Source organism: Geotrypetes seraphini, chromosome 17, assembly GCF_902459505.1.
Source record: "Geotrypetes seraphini chromosome 17, aGeoSer1.1, whole genome shotgun sequence".
Classification (NCBI taxonomy): Eukaryota; Metazoa; Chordata; class Amphibia; order Gymnophiona; family Dermophiidae; genus Geotrypetes; species Geotrypetes seraphini.
Genome location: NC_047100.1, coordinates 28,470,608 through 28,488,449, shown reverse-complemented (window position 1 = coordinate 28,488,449; position 17,842 = coordinate 28,470,608). Strand labels below are relative to the sequence as shown.

Below are 17,842 nucleotides of genomic sequence, written 5' to 3'. Positions count from 1 at the left end.
TGTCATTTCCTATGCGTGGCACTCAGAAGTGATGTCAGCAGGAGCCGATGCTGCTGCGAGGAGCATGCTGAAGTTGTTACTCACGGCGGTGATCAACTAGAAGTATGGGGGAAGGGAAGGGGTGCACGTGTGGCGAGGGGGGGGGAATGGGAAGAGGTGAGGGCAGAGAGGAGGAGGGGTGCCGGTACCCCCAGCATGATGGTGCCCAGGGCAGACTGCCCCCTCCCTTATTACGTAAGAACATAAGAACAGCGTTACTGGGTCAGACCAATGGTCCATCAAGCCCAGTAGCCTGTTCTTCATGGTGGCCAATCCAGGTCACTAGTACCTAGCCAAAACCCAAGGAGTAGCAACATTTCAGAAACCCAAAGAGCATCAAGATTCCAGGTAGAATCTCAGAGAATAGCAAGATTCCAGAACCCCAAAGAGTAACAACAGATTCTAGAACCCCAAAGAGTAGCAACGTTCCGTGCTACTGATTCAGGCCAAACATTGGCTTTCCCCCATGTCTTCCTCCCGGAAAAGCCACTGCTCTCACTATTGAAAATATGATAGTGCAACAGCAACCCTCCCCCCCCTCCCCACACACACACACTCACACACTCTGGTAGGACTGTAGGTCTAGGACTCCCACCCAGCTTAGAGGGAACAGTGTTTCACTGCACTTTTGATATTACACTGTAAAGGCTTTTGTTTTCTAAATTATATTTTCTTCATGCCACAGCTGATAATTCTGAGAGCTGCTGATCTATTGTGAATGATAAACCTTAAGCAGGCACCAGAATCCTTGACTAAAGTACTTTATATTTGGAAATTAGTAACTAACCAGCAAACAATTAAGGAGGGGAGAAGTGACCTACTGATTAGAGTAGTAGGCTGAGAACCAGGGAATCCTGCATTCAAATCCCACTGATGCTCCTTGTGACCTTGGACAAATCGCTTAACCCCCATCGCCTCAGGTCCAAAGCTAGTCCTCATTTACTAATTTGCATTAATGCAACTGAATGCACATTAAGCGCTGGATTGAGTAAATTGCATTCAAAATTCAGCACCAAAAAAAGTCAGCAGTGAATGGACCTTTATAAACGGCGTCCCAGGATGGATGCCCTTTAAAGAATAGCATGTAAAGCTGGCATCCATGCTCAACTCTGGGCACCAGGATTTACACCAAGGGAATTCAGGTATAAATCCCAGCATGCAAGTGGGCACAGGTCCTCACTATTCTAGAACACTGGAAACATCCCTTTGCCATGTTCAATACACATACCCCCAAATTCTGTATATATCACCCAAATTTGGGCATGGATCCTAAACAATCAACTATTAAGAACAAAAGAATAGCCATACTGGGTAAGACCAATGGTTCATCTAGCCCAGTATCCTGCTTGCACAGTGACCAAACCAGGTCATAAGTACTTGGGGAGAAACCCAAATAGTAGCAATATTCCATGCCACTGATCCTAGGCAAGCAGTGGCTTTCCCCATGTCTGTCTCAATAGCGGCAAACTAAGGACTTTTCCTCCAGGAACTTGTCTAAACCTTTTTCTTTTTTTAAACCAGCTTCACTAACCATTGTTACTACATCCTCTGGCAATGTGTTCCAGGGCTTAACTGTTCTCCGAGTGAACAAATATTTCCTCCTATTGGTTTTGAAACTTCATGGAGTGCTCCTTAGTCTTTGTACATTTTCATGGCGTTAACAAGCACTTAGTTGGTAGTAGTTATGAGTTAGGCATGGATCTGCCCTGTTCTCTAACACAGACACACACCTAAATTCAATGGATGAAATTCCAAAGGGGACATGGCCGGGTCAAGGACATTCCCAGAAATTCGGCACGATGTTATAGAATGCCTTGCATCTGAGTGCCTGCCGTCGGTTTGCACCAGCCTTTGGCAGCTATAAGTAACCATGCCCAAATTTAGGCGCAAAAGGCATGATAAGCTGGTACTATTTGGGGGGAACTTTAGTTCCTGCAGATTACATTAAATTAGTGATTTCTATTCCGCCAATACTTTGCAGTTCAAGGTGGATTACATAAAAATTTACAGGAATAGCATAAAAGTTTACAGGAATAGCATAAAAGTTTACAGGAATAGCATAAAAGTTTACAGGAATAGCATAAAAGTTTACAGGAATAGCATAAGAGATGTCATAAGAGTTACATAAGAATTACTAAAGAGTTGTCGAGATCTTAAGGTGATTCAGAACTCAAACACACTTTACCCCCCCCTTCTCCCCCCCAATCAAAGGCATGCAAAGCAAAAAAAAAATATGACGGACTACTCGCCACCATGGCAGCGAGACTAGATTGACACCTCTCAAATCGTCTGACCGTGACGCCCAACTACAAAACATTCAGGAAAGAACTGAAAACTATACTAGTCAAGAAATTTGTCAAATGATCTAACCAAACCGTATCGACCCTTCCCAGATCCCGACGCATACTAGATCTATCGACCTTGTCATCTCCCTGGGAATGCCCAGGCCAATTCTTGTTGTAAACCGCCTAGAACTGAAAGGTATTGGCGGGATAGAAGTCACTAATTCAATGTAATTATATAGATAAAGTTTATTTTACAATATTCCATACAGTAAAAACATTTCAGGTACAAAATGTCTTTGTCTAAAGTATAAACGCTGAAGCTAAAGCTCAAGACTTAACTATTTTATGTCTAAAGCGTACAGCGGAAACACATTTGCAGGGGAAATTTGCCTCAGAAGCTACCGGGCAATCACTGCTCCAGTGCTATGAAGGAGAACCCAAATTTCTCATTGGTTAACCTTCATTATTCTATCATAGGCAACCCCGCTGTACCAACTATAACGGTAATGTAATTATATATTAATCCAACAAAGTGCAAGCCACACTTATCTGTTGCTTAACGGCAGACAGGCACTAATGAAAATTTCCTCTCCAAACAGCCGAAAACTTCCTCTCCAAACAGCCGACAAAGGCCAACGTTTCATGATTGCAAAATCATTTCTTCAGGGCTCTAAGGAAACACAAAAACAAAATCATGAGAGCACGAAATTCATAAACAATGTCCTATATCCTCGTCAGAGTTAAAACTTCCCATACCTGCAGTTTACTAAGGCTGAGAGTCTCACATAGTGAAGAAAAATGGCACAGTTGGCCTTGAGCTTCAGCTTCAGTGTTTAAACTGGAGGATATAGGTGTTGTGTCTGTGGATTTTTGCTCCTCTTGATTTTTCTTTTTGTGTCTAAAATATTACAGTAATTACATCATATGCACACAGGGTGAGATCCGGACCCAACACAAGCCGTGTTTCGGCAGTGTTTTGCCTTCTTCAGGAGTCCTGATAACAGGCCTTAAGTGAGTTGAAAGAGCTGCAATCACATTCAAGTACAAATCGTGTCTTAATTTACAGATTTTAAACTCACTTAAGGCCTGTTATCAGGGATTGATGCTTTTACCTTATTTTATGGATTGATGTCATTATCAGCAATGTTAAGTTCACAGTGACCCACCAAAACACAGCGCTTTGCCAGGTCTTCATTACTGTAACGCTTTTCTGGACAAAAATAAAACATCTGTAATTTTTGATCCAACTGGCTCCGGTGGAAAGCTTGTTGTCCTGTCCCACTGTTTTCCCTGCTAGTATGTTATAAGAAGCCACATAGGCATGCACATGTCTTTGTACAATTGGTCCCAAAATACAACTTATAAAACCCAGTGACCTAAATACACCTACTTTTATACTACTCTGGAGTGGGTGCGCATTAGGTAGAAGATGAACAAGAGCCGCTGTAAATGTCTGCAGCTTCGATTTAGCTATAATTTCTGCAGCTTGTATAAAGAAACATAGGCACCTATTTCTCTTTATAAAATACGAGGCATTCACTTGCCCTTTCAGTCTAGGTGACCTATTGGAAAACCGAGTTGCATTCGAAAAGATGTGAAAATCAAAAACATGCACTGGCCAACTGGCACCCAAGTTATTAGCACATGACCCAGACCACTATTTCCCAATTTGGTCCTGGAGTACCCCCTTGCCAGTCAGGTATTCAGATTATGCACAATGAATATGCATGAAAGAGATTTGCATATAATAGAGGCAGTCTATGCAAATCAGTTTCATGCCTAGTCATTGTGGATATCCTGAAAACCTGACTAGCAAGGGGGTACTTCAGGACCGACTATTGAGACAGAAATGGGGGAAGCCACTGCTTGCCCTGGGATCGGCAACATGGAATGTTGTTACTACAGTATTTGAGTTTCTTCCAGGTACTTGTGACCTGAATTGGCCACTGTTGGAACCAGGATACTGGGCTAGATGGACCATTGGTTTGAGCCGGTATGGCTATTCTTACGACTTGGGAAACATTGATCTAGGCCAGTGTTTCTCAACTCGGTCCTGGAGTACCCCCTGGCCAGTCAATACCTCCAGGACCGAGTTGAGAGACACTGATCTAGGTGGCTCCTAGATTCCCATCTCAGCCCCATCTGGAAAATTTTGCTAATATAGCCCGACTGAGCAATGACCAAGTCTTGCTCCTCCCAGGGGCTACTATACACTCTGCCTCAACAGTTTCCCTAGTCCTGACTAGACCTAGATGTAGATTCAGAGCAAAGAAATTGAGCATTGGTTTTCTGTACATTAGTTCTTCCACTCAGCCATCAGGCTAGGCCCAAGTTTTTTGACTTCTTATCTGAAAAGAGAAAATTATAATTGCTTCATATTGCTTAAGTCAGCTTTGGACATGTTCAAGATCTTAAAACTCTGAATGTAGCAGAACATGATTTGCCTTCCACATCCTTATCTCAGAATAGTTTTCATCAGAATTTTTTGTAGATCCAATCTAGATATAGTTATCTATACACATCTTATTTCTATATGGTCTTACTGGTTAAACAGCAAAGCCCTGGGAACAGGTGGCCACATGTTGAAGCAATAGTTTTGGGGAAACAGATTTTGCTGGTTATGGTAACTGTTATTATTGGAAAAGCTTGGTGATAAGGCCTAGGGGAGGGAAGAAGGAGTGGAGACTGGGTGTTGGATTAAGATGTGGGAAGTTTGATGGTGTTTGATTGAAAATTAAACAGGAATTCAAAATTAACCCAAATAAGGGGAAATATCCTTACAAGGTTCTGTGGATGACAGATAAGAAATATCCTTAGCATTGCAGACTGGAATAGCCAATCACAGTAATCTTTGAAACGGGAAAAAGAGAAGACTTTTTCTGATGGGTTAAGAAAGAGCTTTGAGCAGCTTCTCAGGTCAGGCACTGCTGCATCAAGTCAAGTTTACTTCAAAGTGTTAAAGTGCCCTTTTCATGGCAGGTGGGGTGTTCTTGGACAAATGTCACCTCAGATCAGCACTCATGGAGTCAGGTGGAATTCGAGGGCTACGAGATGGGACTAGATCAGTTTGGTAATTAAGTGAGAGATTCTGAAACCTCTCTTGTCTCGCTCTTTAAATCAATAAAATGTCTCTTTATTCAGATCCATCCGTCTCTTCTCTGTCCTATTTATCACTCTCTTTCTTTCTGTCTTCCTTAGGCTTTTTTTTTTTTTTTGTTCATCTTCATTTCTTTCACTTCTGTCTCCCCTCTACAAATTTTGTACTGCCTGAAGGTCTCTGACATATTTGTTTAAAAAATCCTATAATTTAAGATGTTGAAATACAATTTTTTAACAATCGCATATTCAATCTATAACAAGTTATTTCACGTACGCAGAAAAATTAATTCCAGGTGCTCAGTTTCTTTTTGGAGCCACTAGCTAGCTTTTTGGCTCTATGTTTTTGTTTTTTTTTTTTGGGGGGGGTGTCAATCTGTTGAGAGAATGGTAATGAGGAAGCTCCCAGACAAGGGCCATTAAATCATTTGATAAACACTTTATAAACTCACCAAATTTAGAGAAAATGCTGAAATTCAAGCACAGCCATGGGCACATAGCAACAAGATCCCTAAATAAGGTCTAGAAACTGAATAAACACGGAATGGCTATTTTTCTCGAAACAGGACCTGCTAATCACGCTTGCTTTTGTTGAGATAAGGGAGCAATGAGATAGGTGAAAAGAAAGTAGACTCTTGCAACAGTGGTCTTCTTATCCTCATCATCCAACCACAATACTACATGGTAACATGGCAAATGACGGCAGATAAAGAAGACCCGAGTGGTCCATCCAGTCTGCCCAACTATACATGCTCCATAAATTAATTATTTAGTTTAAATGTTCCTTTTACTTAGATATTTCTGGGCCATCAACTGGAGTCTCCATCAAAGCTCACTCCAGCCCATCTTAACCATCGAAACCCTCCCCAGCCCAACCTCAACTGAATGTCCATATACGGGACACAGACCAAGCAAGTCTGCCCAGTACTGGCCTTAATTCCTTCAAAATATACCTGGACAGAACTCTTGCCTCCCAGGAAGGCAAATGGAACGACTGGATGGCTAACATCATCACCCACTCCTCATCTTACCTTAATTTTAGAAAATCTATAAAAACAAATTTATTTAACTGATTGTAACCTATGAATCTAGTGTATCACTCCTCCCAACCTGTACCTTATTTCCAATGACTTTGCATTGTAAATTCTTCGACTTTGTATTGTAACTATTTTGCTGATTGTCCAGCGCCTCTTGTTGTAAACTGCCTCGAACTATCATGGCTTTGGCAGTATAGAAAAATAAAATTATTATTATTATTATTTGAGATCCTCTGTGTTCATCCGTCACCGTTTTCTTCTCCACCACCTCCCTCGGGAGCGCATTCCATGTTCCATACTCTCTCAAAAAAATGTTTTGTTCTATTTCATACTTTTAAAATAATATCCCTGAATGATATAAACATCAGGTGGGATCAGTCTTGTTTTCAACTTTGGTATTTCTACTCAATTTGTAGCATTTTTAATCGTTGTAAACCGCATAGAACTTCACGGTCCTGCGGTATATAAACTGTTATTATTATTCTCAGCTTATATGCTCTAGATTATTGGAGGAAAAAGCCTCTGATCTCCGTTTGTAGCCAGAGCTTATCTTTGCTTGCAAACTGGAAAAGGAAAGTACTTCATCGGCTTAAAAAAAAAAAACTCCTTCCCCCTAATAACTTATGCAATAATGTCCTTATATTCACATTAAGCTTTATGTGCAAAAAAAAAAAAAGCCTATTACTTAGCTTTGCTTTTATGTCCCACAAAGTGCTCAATAATGTCCACTGTCCACCGCCAACGAAGGCAAGCCTGCATTTCGCTTTTGCTGTGTCAGGGCGTAGGACACTTCAGAACTCTCAAACAAAGCAGAGAATAGATTATTGTAGTTTAATCTCTAAAACATTTATTACTCTACCATGTAATAACACCCCCACCCAAATGTAAGCCCTCACTTAGACTGGCAGCCCATTTTCCATGCTCACTCTAGCGGCTAAAAAAAATCCTCACCCTGCCCCAGGCCCTCCAGGAATCTCAAAGTCCAGCATCTCTAAGATTTACTATGTAGAAACATCCAGCGATGCTAATTATAACTTCACTAGAAGGGTCGGGAAAGCAACAACGCAACCTGTCCACTCTCCAGAGATGTCAAAACAGGACAGAGTCTAGAATTGTTAGAAGAGTTTACCAAAATATGAGATTAAATTTAGCTGGATGTGATATGGAAGCATTTTCCAAATAATAAGTCAACATTCATCTCAATTAGCTATGGCGTGAACATGCAGACTTACTGCATGAAAACACATCTGTGCCCCATCCAGACAAGTAGTTCCTACTAATTGTAAACACAACCAAATTGATTAGACTGTGAAAAGCCGATATTTGGGGACCTCAGGGAGTGATCCGACGAGCTAAAGGGAGGAAAGTTAGACTAAAGGGCCAGTTTAGCCAGCTACTGAGTGATTAAATCGCTTGGTTGGAGCAATTGCTGAAATTCACTGATAGCGTCTCTCAAAGCCTGCCAGGGACGGAGTTAGCACTTGGCCTCTTAAGTGCTGCTATTCAGCCCTTAAGCAGCCAGGATTAGTGCATAAATGAGACCGCCCTATTTTTATGCCCTAGCTCACGGTCGCTTAAGGGCCAAATAGCAGCTTAAGTGTCTGTGTCGTAACTGGCTTAAAAATAACCAGATATTCAAAGCCGAAGCCGGCTTTGACTATCCAGAAATAACTCTGCAAAATGCTCATAAACGGCGTCTTAAGTCAGACACCGGTAGGCACCTTACCAGTACCTAACTTACCACCACCACCCCTTTTACGAAACCGCGAAAGTGACTTTTAGCGCAGGCCGGCACACTGAATGCTCTGCGCTGGTCCCAACATTCATAAAGTTCCTGTGAGTGTCAGAAGCAGCACAGAGCATTCAGTGCATCAGCCTGCGCTAAAAAAACGCTTCCACGGTTTTGTAAAAGAGGGGGGAGGGGGTTAAGTTGAAAATGCCATGAAAATCTTTTTTAAAAAAAAGCTCTTAAAAGAAAATTAGGCTTGCTGGTGCCTAAACCCCCCCCCCCCCAAAAAAAAAAAAAAAGTGCCGGAATAGCTCTTAGGAGGCGTTTTGTGACACCTAGGCTAATGGCTAGTGGCTAATGTCAGAAGTGATGCTGGGCATCCATGGGCGCGATTCACGTGAAAGGTAGGTGCCAGAAATGTAGGCGTTGAAAACCCTGGGCCTACATTTCCGGTGCCGACTTTACACGCGGCTGCGATTTCTCGGTACATTATTGACATGCGTCCGGCGCTGGTTTTTGGAGGTGCTGGTGGCAGAATCTGGCCCTCAGTGACCAGCTAAGACCAGCCCATCCTTACCAATATTTATACCTATGCCTAGAGCAGCAGGTTAAGAACCAAGGAAGCCCAGTTCAAACGCACTGCAGTTCCTCGTAATCTCTGGCAAGTCACTTAGACATTCATTGCCTCAGCTCCAAACTTTGGGAACCTTTTCACTAACGGATTTATTCAAAAATGTATTGCTCGCGCCATCCTCTAAGTTCTATGCAAGCTACAGAATAACATTCAAAATTAAACTGCAAACTATCACAGCACTATGCAATAACTGCTTACTAAACAGGAAATCTCTTTATTTCGAGCGGTAGTTTGCTCCATAATACAGGACTCTGAACTGCTGACGTTCATCAACAGACCCCCGGATTTTGGTGACAGGTCAAAAGCGCGTGACAACAAAGGCACGCCTACAACCCAGACAACGCAGACAACTGAGCGGAAGGCGGAAGCGCACCAAATAAAAACAGTATTTTAAAGGGCTCCAACGGAGGGTGTGGTTTGTGCCGGCATTGTGGGGGTTTGGGGGGGTTGTAACCCCCTCATTTACTGGAAACTTACTTTTTCCCTCTTTTTTAGGGAAAAAGTGAAGTTTTCAGTATAATGTGGGGGGTTACAACCCCCAAACCCTCCACAACGCTGGCGCGATCTCTGTTAAGTAAAGTGGGGGGGTTCCCCCCACCCCCCTCCGTCGGAGTCCTTTAAAATACTGTTTTTCTTCGGCACGCTTCCGCCTTGCGCTCAGTAGTCTGTGCAAGCCCGAATTGAATTCAAGGCGCTTTGTTTGCTGATGGACATTGTAAATGAACTCATTTATAGATCAAACAAAGCGCTTTGAATTCAATTCGGCCTTGCACAGGCTACTAAACCAAAATCGGTGTAACATGTTCAAATTTGGCTGCGTTTTGGACTAATTGCAAGGCACGATATTAGTGTATGATCCTTTAGGTATAAAGTAGGGCACGTAGGACTTAGCACATTCTAATATCCAATAGCACGCACTAAGTTTTAGTTAAAAAAAAAAAAAAAAAAAAGGCCCCTTAAATTGTATACCCTCAGAATGGCTGGAATAGGGGTTACCAGACATCTGGGAAAAGCCAGACATGGCCTCTTTTTAGAGGCCTATCCAGGTGCCTGGAGAGGTTTCCAAAGCTCAGCAGTTTGTCTGGGTTTTGGAAGTCCCCGACCTCAGCCGCGTGTCTGGAGGGCATTTGCGCCTGCACGGATGTCGACACGATGGCATCATATGCATGTACACACGCAAGGGACACCTGCGCATGTACAAATGCCCTCCAGACTCGATCCCGATTTTGAGGAGGTTTGGGGGGGGCGGGACAGGGTAGAGCTAGAGGCAAATGGGGAGGGGCTTGGGGCAGAAGAGGGCGGGACCAGGTGTCCTCTTTTGCAATATAGGCAGCCTGGCAACCTTAGGTTAGAGGACAGTGCGGAACCAGCCTGAAAACACAGGCTTGGATCTCTAAAGAATGAACTGGGGGGAAGAATTTGGGTCAATAAAAGAATAACAAAAGGGGTATTTTGACCTTTTGAAAATCTATCTTTTTCTTTCTTTCTTTACTGCCTGCAAAAGCCCAAATACTATGGAGGCAATGTACAACAATTTCAAAAAGATCTAAAAACTTGGTTGTTCACGCAATAATAATAATAATTTTATTTTTGATATTGCGCCTAACCAAAGAAGGTTCTAGGCGGCTTACAACAAATAACAACTAGTCATACAGTGAAGAATACAATTTAAAAGGAAAATACAATTCTAAGCAATGTACAATAAACAGGAACTGATCTTAATTACTTGTGAACCGAGTCGAGCTCCTTCAGGAGATGACCCGGGAGGCGAACCGAAGACTAGATTAGACCAGGCCCTTTCCCTGTCCCAGAAGAACGTGGTAGTGATTCTCCCTCGGCCCATTCAATTCCTATGGGCTTTGGTGTGTTTTGCTACCTGAGAAATGAATCACTACTGTGGCATTGTAAATGGGGCCCTAAACTTTGCATCTGAGGAAACGGAGGGTTTGAGATCACCAGGAGCAGCAGTGAAAATTGAACGAGCTTCTGCTGGCTCTCAGTCACGAACCATTAGGCAACTCCTCCCCATTGCATGTATTACCGCCGTGAAGAAGGGTCTCGAAGTAGTCAGGTTTTCGACATCTCCCTACTGAATATGCAAGAGAGAGATTTTTATGCAAAGGTACTGACAGTAGCGTAAATAAGGGGCCATGGCGCCTCCCCGTGCCCGCCTCTCCGCTCCTTCACCACCCCTCATGCCATACTTGTGCCCTCCCTTCCCCCCGTACCTCTTCAAATCTTCCCCAGCACGAGCAGCTTCTCCAGTCTGCTGCTCACGCCGGCGTTGGCTCTCTCTCTGATGTCACTTCCTGGCCCCGTGACCAGAGAGGGAGCAACGCTGGGGTGAGCAGCAGGCCGGAGAAGTTGCTCGTGCTGGCAAAGATTTAAAGAGGTGCAGAGGGAGGGAGGCGCAAGCATGAGGGGTGGAGAGGTGCCGGCACTCCCACCAAGAAGGTGCCCGGGGAGGTCACTACACCACTGGGTACTGAGCTCCCAGCTTTAAAGGAAGAGGTCTGGTGTAGAAAATGAAATGGGGACAAATTTTTCCCCATCCCCACGGGGGCTCAGTTTCCTGTCCCGTCCCTACGAGTTCTTTTCCTGTCCCTGCCCCATTCCTGAAAGCCCCATCCTCATGTGCACAAGCCTCAAACACTTTCAAATCATAAGTAGCAACATTCTAGAGCTCAGATTGTGATGTCATAATGCCTCATTCCACCAATGCCTAAGCTCCGTCCTCATCCGACTTTAAAATCCTAAGTAACAACATTCTAGAGCTCATTGTGATGTCATAATGCCTCATTCCACCAATGCCTAAGCTCCGTCCTCATCTGCGCAAGCCTCAAACACTTTAATATCATAAGTGCTTGAGGCTTGTGCGGTTAAGGCAGAGCTTACAGGAATGGGGGCAGGGACAGCAAGAAAACTCGTGGGTCTGGGACGTGGAAATTGAGTTCCTGTGGGGACAGAGACAAATTCGTTCCTGTGTCATTCTCTAATCTGGTGCTTTCAATCATGCATTGTCTTCTGTCAATGAAGTTAAAAGGAGGATTTTAAGACTGTCACAATTAAGCTTCTCCCTGCTAAGTCAGTCATCACATCTCGGTGGTTGTGCAGTGGGGTATCTGCATCCCCTGAAACCAGTGTGGCGGGACTCTTTCACCCAACAGTAGCATCTGAAGCAGTGAAGGGATGTCACTTCCTAATAAAAGTTACAGATGTGGGCCAAAACTGCCCTTTCACACTTCAAAAACTAGATCCAGAGGAATTTCTGCATTATTATACTTTATAATATAATAATGCATATATAACTCCTTGTTATAGAGTTTCCCAAACCTGTTTCAGGGACCCCGTAGCTGAGTATAGGAGCAATGAATGTACGTCCCATTAAAGAGCTTCTCAAAATGATTCCAGTTGGGTTTTTGGCAGAAGCACAATGAATATTAATGAGATAAATCTGCATGCATTGGAGAGTCAACGTATGCAAATTTATCTTATGCATATTCATCGTGGATATCCTAGAAAAGTCTGCTCTTTTTTTTTTTGACATACATTTTTCAGCATTTTTTAAGCAACCAGAATTTTCTCTTTGTCCAACTCATTTTATGAGTGTGTGTACATATTTATATTTGTGTATTTAATAAATGTGTTTAATCCAGTGCATTTAAACATCTGTGACACTCAGTATTAATAATCGATAACAATTTCTGCTACCTCAAGAAACATTTTGTAACTCTATCTTTGTTTTACTTTTGCAGATTTTGTTGGCACTGCGGTAAGTTCTGTGTGTATTATAGTCCATTGGCACTGGTTCTGTTCCATAATCTCATATCCAAAGCTACAGAAACATTCAATTCTGGGTTTCCAGTTTGTCTATGTCTCAGTGGTAGTAGATAGGTCACAGATGTGGAGCAATGGTGACACCTCATGGCCCAGAATGGGAACTGTTGGGTGTGTTGGAATTTTCATCTTTTTCTTGATATTGGTACAGTAAAACCTTGGATTGCAAATTACTTGGTTTGCAAGTGTTTTGCAAGATAAGCAAAACATTTTATGAAATTTTAACTTAATATACAATACGAGTACATGCAGTATACACACATCACAACTGAGCCAAAGGTTCTCCCCCTCTCTCTCTCACACACACTCTCTCTCACTCACACTTTGTCTCACACACTTTCTTTCACTCACTCTCACTCCCTCACTCTCTCACACTTTCTCTCTCTCTCTCTTTCTCTCTCACTCTCTCTCGTTCTCTCTTTCTCTCACTCACTCTCACTCACTCTCGGAGTGTAGAAATTTTTTTTTTTTTTAATTAAATTGAATCAGATTGGGTAGACTGGATGGATCATTCGGGTCTATCTGCCGTCATCTACTATGTTACTATGACTGTTCTAAACAAGCAAGGTCTTGCAATACAAATACATACAGTGTTTTGTATTAAACTTTTTGGGTTTGGGAGTTTCCATTATTTCTTATGGGGAAATTCACTTTGATATACGAGTGTTTTGGATTACAAGCATGTTTTCGGAACAAATTATGCTCGCAAACCAAGGTTTTACTGTACTTTATATGTCTTTTCAGTTTGGTTTGTTGTCTTTTCTCCTATATATGCAAGAGAAAATGTGTCCTGTAGAGACTCTAGTTTTTCCGTACCTGCTGTGTAATAAAACAACAAAATCCTACAGGCAGTACTAAGTACCTTGTAGCTGGGTTGTTTAAAGGGCTACAGAAACAAGAAAAAAGAAAGAGAAATTCTCTATGGGAAAATCACAAAATGCAGTGAACAATGTGTGAAGGAGAAGACCTAGGGGATGATTCTCTAAACAGCGCCTAAAACACAGGCGTCGTTTACAGAATCACAGCTAGCAGTGCCTATGCGTAGGCGAGGGTTTTAAAGGCCCACATTTCGGGCACTTAAGATTTTGGAGAATCGCACTTAGCAGCGCCGAAGTCACGCTTCACCCACAGAAACGCCCACTTAGGCATTAGGCGTCACTAGGCACCTTGCGATAGGCACCTAATCTAATTTGAGTCTTCAATTTCTCTCATCGGACCACGACTGGGTTTACAAATAGTTAGGAGGCCAGAATAGACATAAAACGGTACAAAATGAAAGTAGTGGAGCTTAAATTAGAAACGATCATACAAGTAGATCTTGCATTGTTATCGATTGCTGGATACTGCAGGTATACTTTTTAAATATTAGGGGGAAAAACACAGTTTTTAAGGTTTTTCAAAATTGGCCTATCATTCTAATAGAACCCGGTAGTCCATTCCAAATCTCAACCAGCTTAAAAGTATAAGACTGACAAAGTTTCCCAGCTGATTTAATTCCCTATTGGTTTTAAGAGTATTTCTCTGACGTTGCAGGGAAATATTCTTAAAACCAATAGGAGGAAATTATTTTTCATTCAGAGAATAGTTAAGCTCTGGAACGAGTTGCCAGAGAATGTGGTAAGAGCGGATAGCGTAGCTGGTTGTAAGAAAGGTTTGGACAAGTTCCTGGAGGAAAAATCTATAGTCTCTTATTGAGAAAGACACGGGGGAAGGCACTGCTTGCCCTTTGATCGGTAGCATGGAATGTTGCTACTCTTTGGGGTTCCAGAATCTTGCTATTCTTTGAGACGCTGCCTGGAATCTTGATACTCTTTGGGGTTCTAGAATCTTTTGTTGTTCTTTGGGATTCTGGAATGTTGTTACTCTTTGGGATTCTGGAATGTTGCTACTCTATGGGCCAGGTACTAGGATCCTGGATTGGCCACCGTGAGAACAGAATACTGGGCTTCATGGACCATTGGTCTGACCCAGTAAGGCTATTCTTATGTTCTTAAAAGAATTCCCTGTCTTTTAATGCCCTATCTTTTATACAATTGGATAGGTGCCTATCGCATAATAAAATTTTTATTGAGCCTGTTAAGGGTATTTTGCCAATTAACCCCCCTTATATAAAACTGTGGAAGTGATTTTTAGCACAGGCCAGTGCGCTGAATCCTCTGCGCTGCTCCCGACGCTCATAGGAACTCTATGAATGTCGGAAGCAGCGCAGAGCATTCAGCGCCCTGCGGTTTTGTAAAAAGGGAGGGGGGAGAGTAACTTAGGTACCTAACTTTAGGCGCCCTTTAGAGAATTTCCCTGCAAGGCGGCTTTCTCAAAAACAGTGAATGAAAAAGAACTTCGCCACAAAATAAAAGTACAAAAGTGCATCAAAAACGTATTAAAACAAATAAAGACAGGGAGAGCCTGATTCTCTAAAGGACGCCGATCTCGGCAGCTGCCTAAGAAGCAGCCACCAAGCGCATGTCAACACGCATCAGCATTCTTTAGAAAATTGCGTCCTTTTTTCTAACAGATGCCTTAAATGTAGGCCGGCATTTTACGGAAACGCATAGGGATGCCCAAGGCCACTTCCAGTAGAAGCCATGCCAATGCCGCCCTTTTGGCATGGGTAGGCAAGCCTAGATGCCTCCTTAGGCGCAAGTCAGATGCCTACATTGTAGGCGTCCTTCACGGCAGGGGTTTTATTTTTTAAACATGCATCCCAATTGGCTGGTGTGACGATGGTAGGACCTCTTCCGCCACCTACAATCGGGACACCATTTGTAGAATCAGCCCCAGAATGTCTCTGTTTCCAACCCAATATGGGTGAGGCTCTACAACAACCTTTGCTTGAATTTCAACAGATAGGAATGGGATTCAAGACAAGGTTAGACAAGTATGCAGGTAAGGCTAGACTCAAATAGGGCACTGGTCTTTGACCTAAGGGCCGCCACGTGAGCGGACCGCTGGGCAAGATGGACCACTGGTCTGACCCAGCAGCGGCAATTCTTATGTTCTTAACTTCCGTAGTTTTATTTTGAGAAGTCCTTTTTCACTCACTGTTTTTGAAGAGGCCGCCTTGCACCAGTTCTTCTCCTTCCTATGTTGGTTTTGTCTCCCCCTATCTTCTACCTACTGCAGCGACATGTGGGTCAAGAGGCAGATGGAGGCAAACATCTGCTCAGAGCCGTGACTTTATCTTGGAGAAGTTAGAGCTGATACAGCAGGGCTGTGTGGCACAAGACAGAGTAGTGTTATTTTGCTGTGGAATAGGTTAAAGGTGGCAGCAGGTAAGCCATCTGTTGCACCGTTGGCAAGTGGTCCAGTTCCAAGAGGAAATTGTAGGCCACGCCTGGATTTCTAACAACTTTACCTGATGCATTATGGAACCTGCACCACTGATTTCAGTGGATAGAATCAGTGAGTGCAAATACCATCTTACTTTGGGATGTAAATTCAAAAACTAAGACTGATCAAAAAGTCTGCTTCTCTTCCCCTGTACCTCTAACACGTTCCTGACGTGAGCAGCAACCCCCTTCCATCCCGCTGTCACGCCAGCTCTTCCTCCGATGTCACTTCCTAAGCGCGGGTCCAGGAAGTGACCTCAGAGGAAGATCAGACGCTGGCACAACAGCAGGATGAGGGGTTCCTGCTTGTGCCAGGAACGTTTTCAGAGGTACAGGGGAAGAGGAGTGGCGTGCACGCACAGCAGGGGGGGAGTGGGAGGGCAGAGAGGAGGATGGGTGTCTGCACCCCTCCCCCTTACTATGCCACTGCATTGACATCACTGCGGTTCAAGTTTCAAGTTTTTAATTAAAATTTGATGTACACGCATTGTCAAATATTTCAAAGCGTATTACAAATGTAAAAAAAATTGGGGGGAAACACTACAGTAAATTAATACAAATTAATATATACATAGAAAAATCCAATACCAATAACAAAAGGAAAGGGGGATGAACTAGAATAATTCAAGAAAAAGAGAAGATATATGAGTAATACATCAGGGAGGGCAAAGACGAAAAGAGATGGAAGAAGAAGGAAGATACAAAATGAATTAAGTCCTGCAGATGAGGACGAATTAGGTGTTGGATATTAAAATATAAAGTTTAAAATTTTTTTAAACATAGGCAAATCGTCTTAGTTATATCTCAAAGGCAGCTCTATACAGAAAGCTTTTTAAAGAGCCTTTGATTTTTTATTTTTTTTTTTCTAATAATGTTTCTCCACACAAAATAGCTTGGTAAACTATTGCAGAGCTGAGGAGTTATGACCGAAAAGATAGTAGACCTCCTTGTGCCGATAACTTTTAGGGAGGGAATAATCAAGAGATGCTGCTCTGTTGATCTTAATGTCCTAAATGGTATCAAGAGATATTAGAGCATTGGTTGTTGGGGAGGATAATTGGATAGTACACTGACACACAAGGTTGGTGTGACCTAAGGAAAGGATCAAGGGCCTTGCTAATGGACTACAAAAAGCCTTCCACTTCATCTGAATCCATTATCGGAGACCCATTAGTCTGGGAAATACAAAGCATTAACCCTACTTCTTACCCATTGCTGTACGAGTGGGGTTTTTTTTCCCCTTTTCATTTCTATTTCTCTCTATATCCTACCCACAGAGCAAAATCACAGACTGTATGTTTCATTCCTGTCTTTTTCTAACACTGTTCTTCTTCCTCTCTTTCCTCAGAGAATATAAAGTGAACTGAGAAAGCAACTGATCGTTTGAAGTATCCCCTCACATACTGGAAATTCTTCTGACACCCCCCCCCCCATGCCTACCATCGATGGGTCTCCCTCCCTGTTTTTCGCCTGCTCCATAAATGCCTCTTTTCTTTGGCAGTTCTGGGTGATGCGTCTCCAAGTCGAAGACGCCAACCCTCCCAGATCTCGCTTTTTCCCTCGTGGCCTCGCCAACTCTTGATTTTGTCACTGAATGTACATAAGGTGTAAAAGTACCAGCGGAGGATGAGAATGGAAAGACACCCCCCCCCCCTAAATATACTCTGGGTTGAGGACAATCTTCTTAGCCCATGCAAAATTTTGCAACTTTATAAAGCCAATGAACAAAAGAAGAAAATACCTGGAAAGAAAGAAAAAAAAAAAAAAATCAAGAACATAACAAACGGAGTAAAAAAAAAACCAAAACTATTCCTACTCCATGGAAACTAGACAAACATTTGTGGCTTCCCAGCAGAAAA

General features: G+C 42.8%; 1 protein-coding gene across 1 annotated transcript in view; it reads left to right on the top strand.

The window, feature by feature from the left end:
• LHFPL4 (LHFPL tetraspan subfamily member 4) overlaps positions 1-17,565 on the top strand; it is a 77,009-nt gene extending 59,444 nt beyond the window's left edge. Inside the window, exons 3-4 of the mRNA XM_033926622.1 lie at positions 12,576-12,592; positions 17,485-17,565. Coding sequence (XP_033782513.1) covers positions 12,576-12,592; positions 17,485-17,565 — 98 coding nt within the window. The remainder of the gene's footprint in view (positions 1-12,575; positions 12,593-17,484) is intronic.
• The last annotated feature ends 277 nt before the right edge of the window (positions 17,566-17,842 follow it).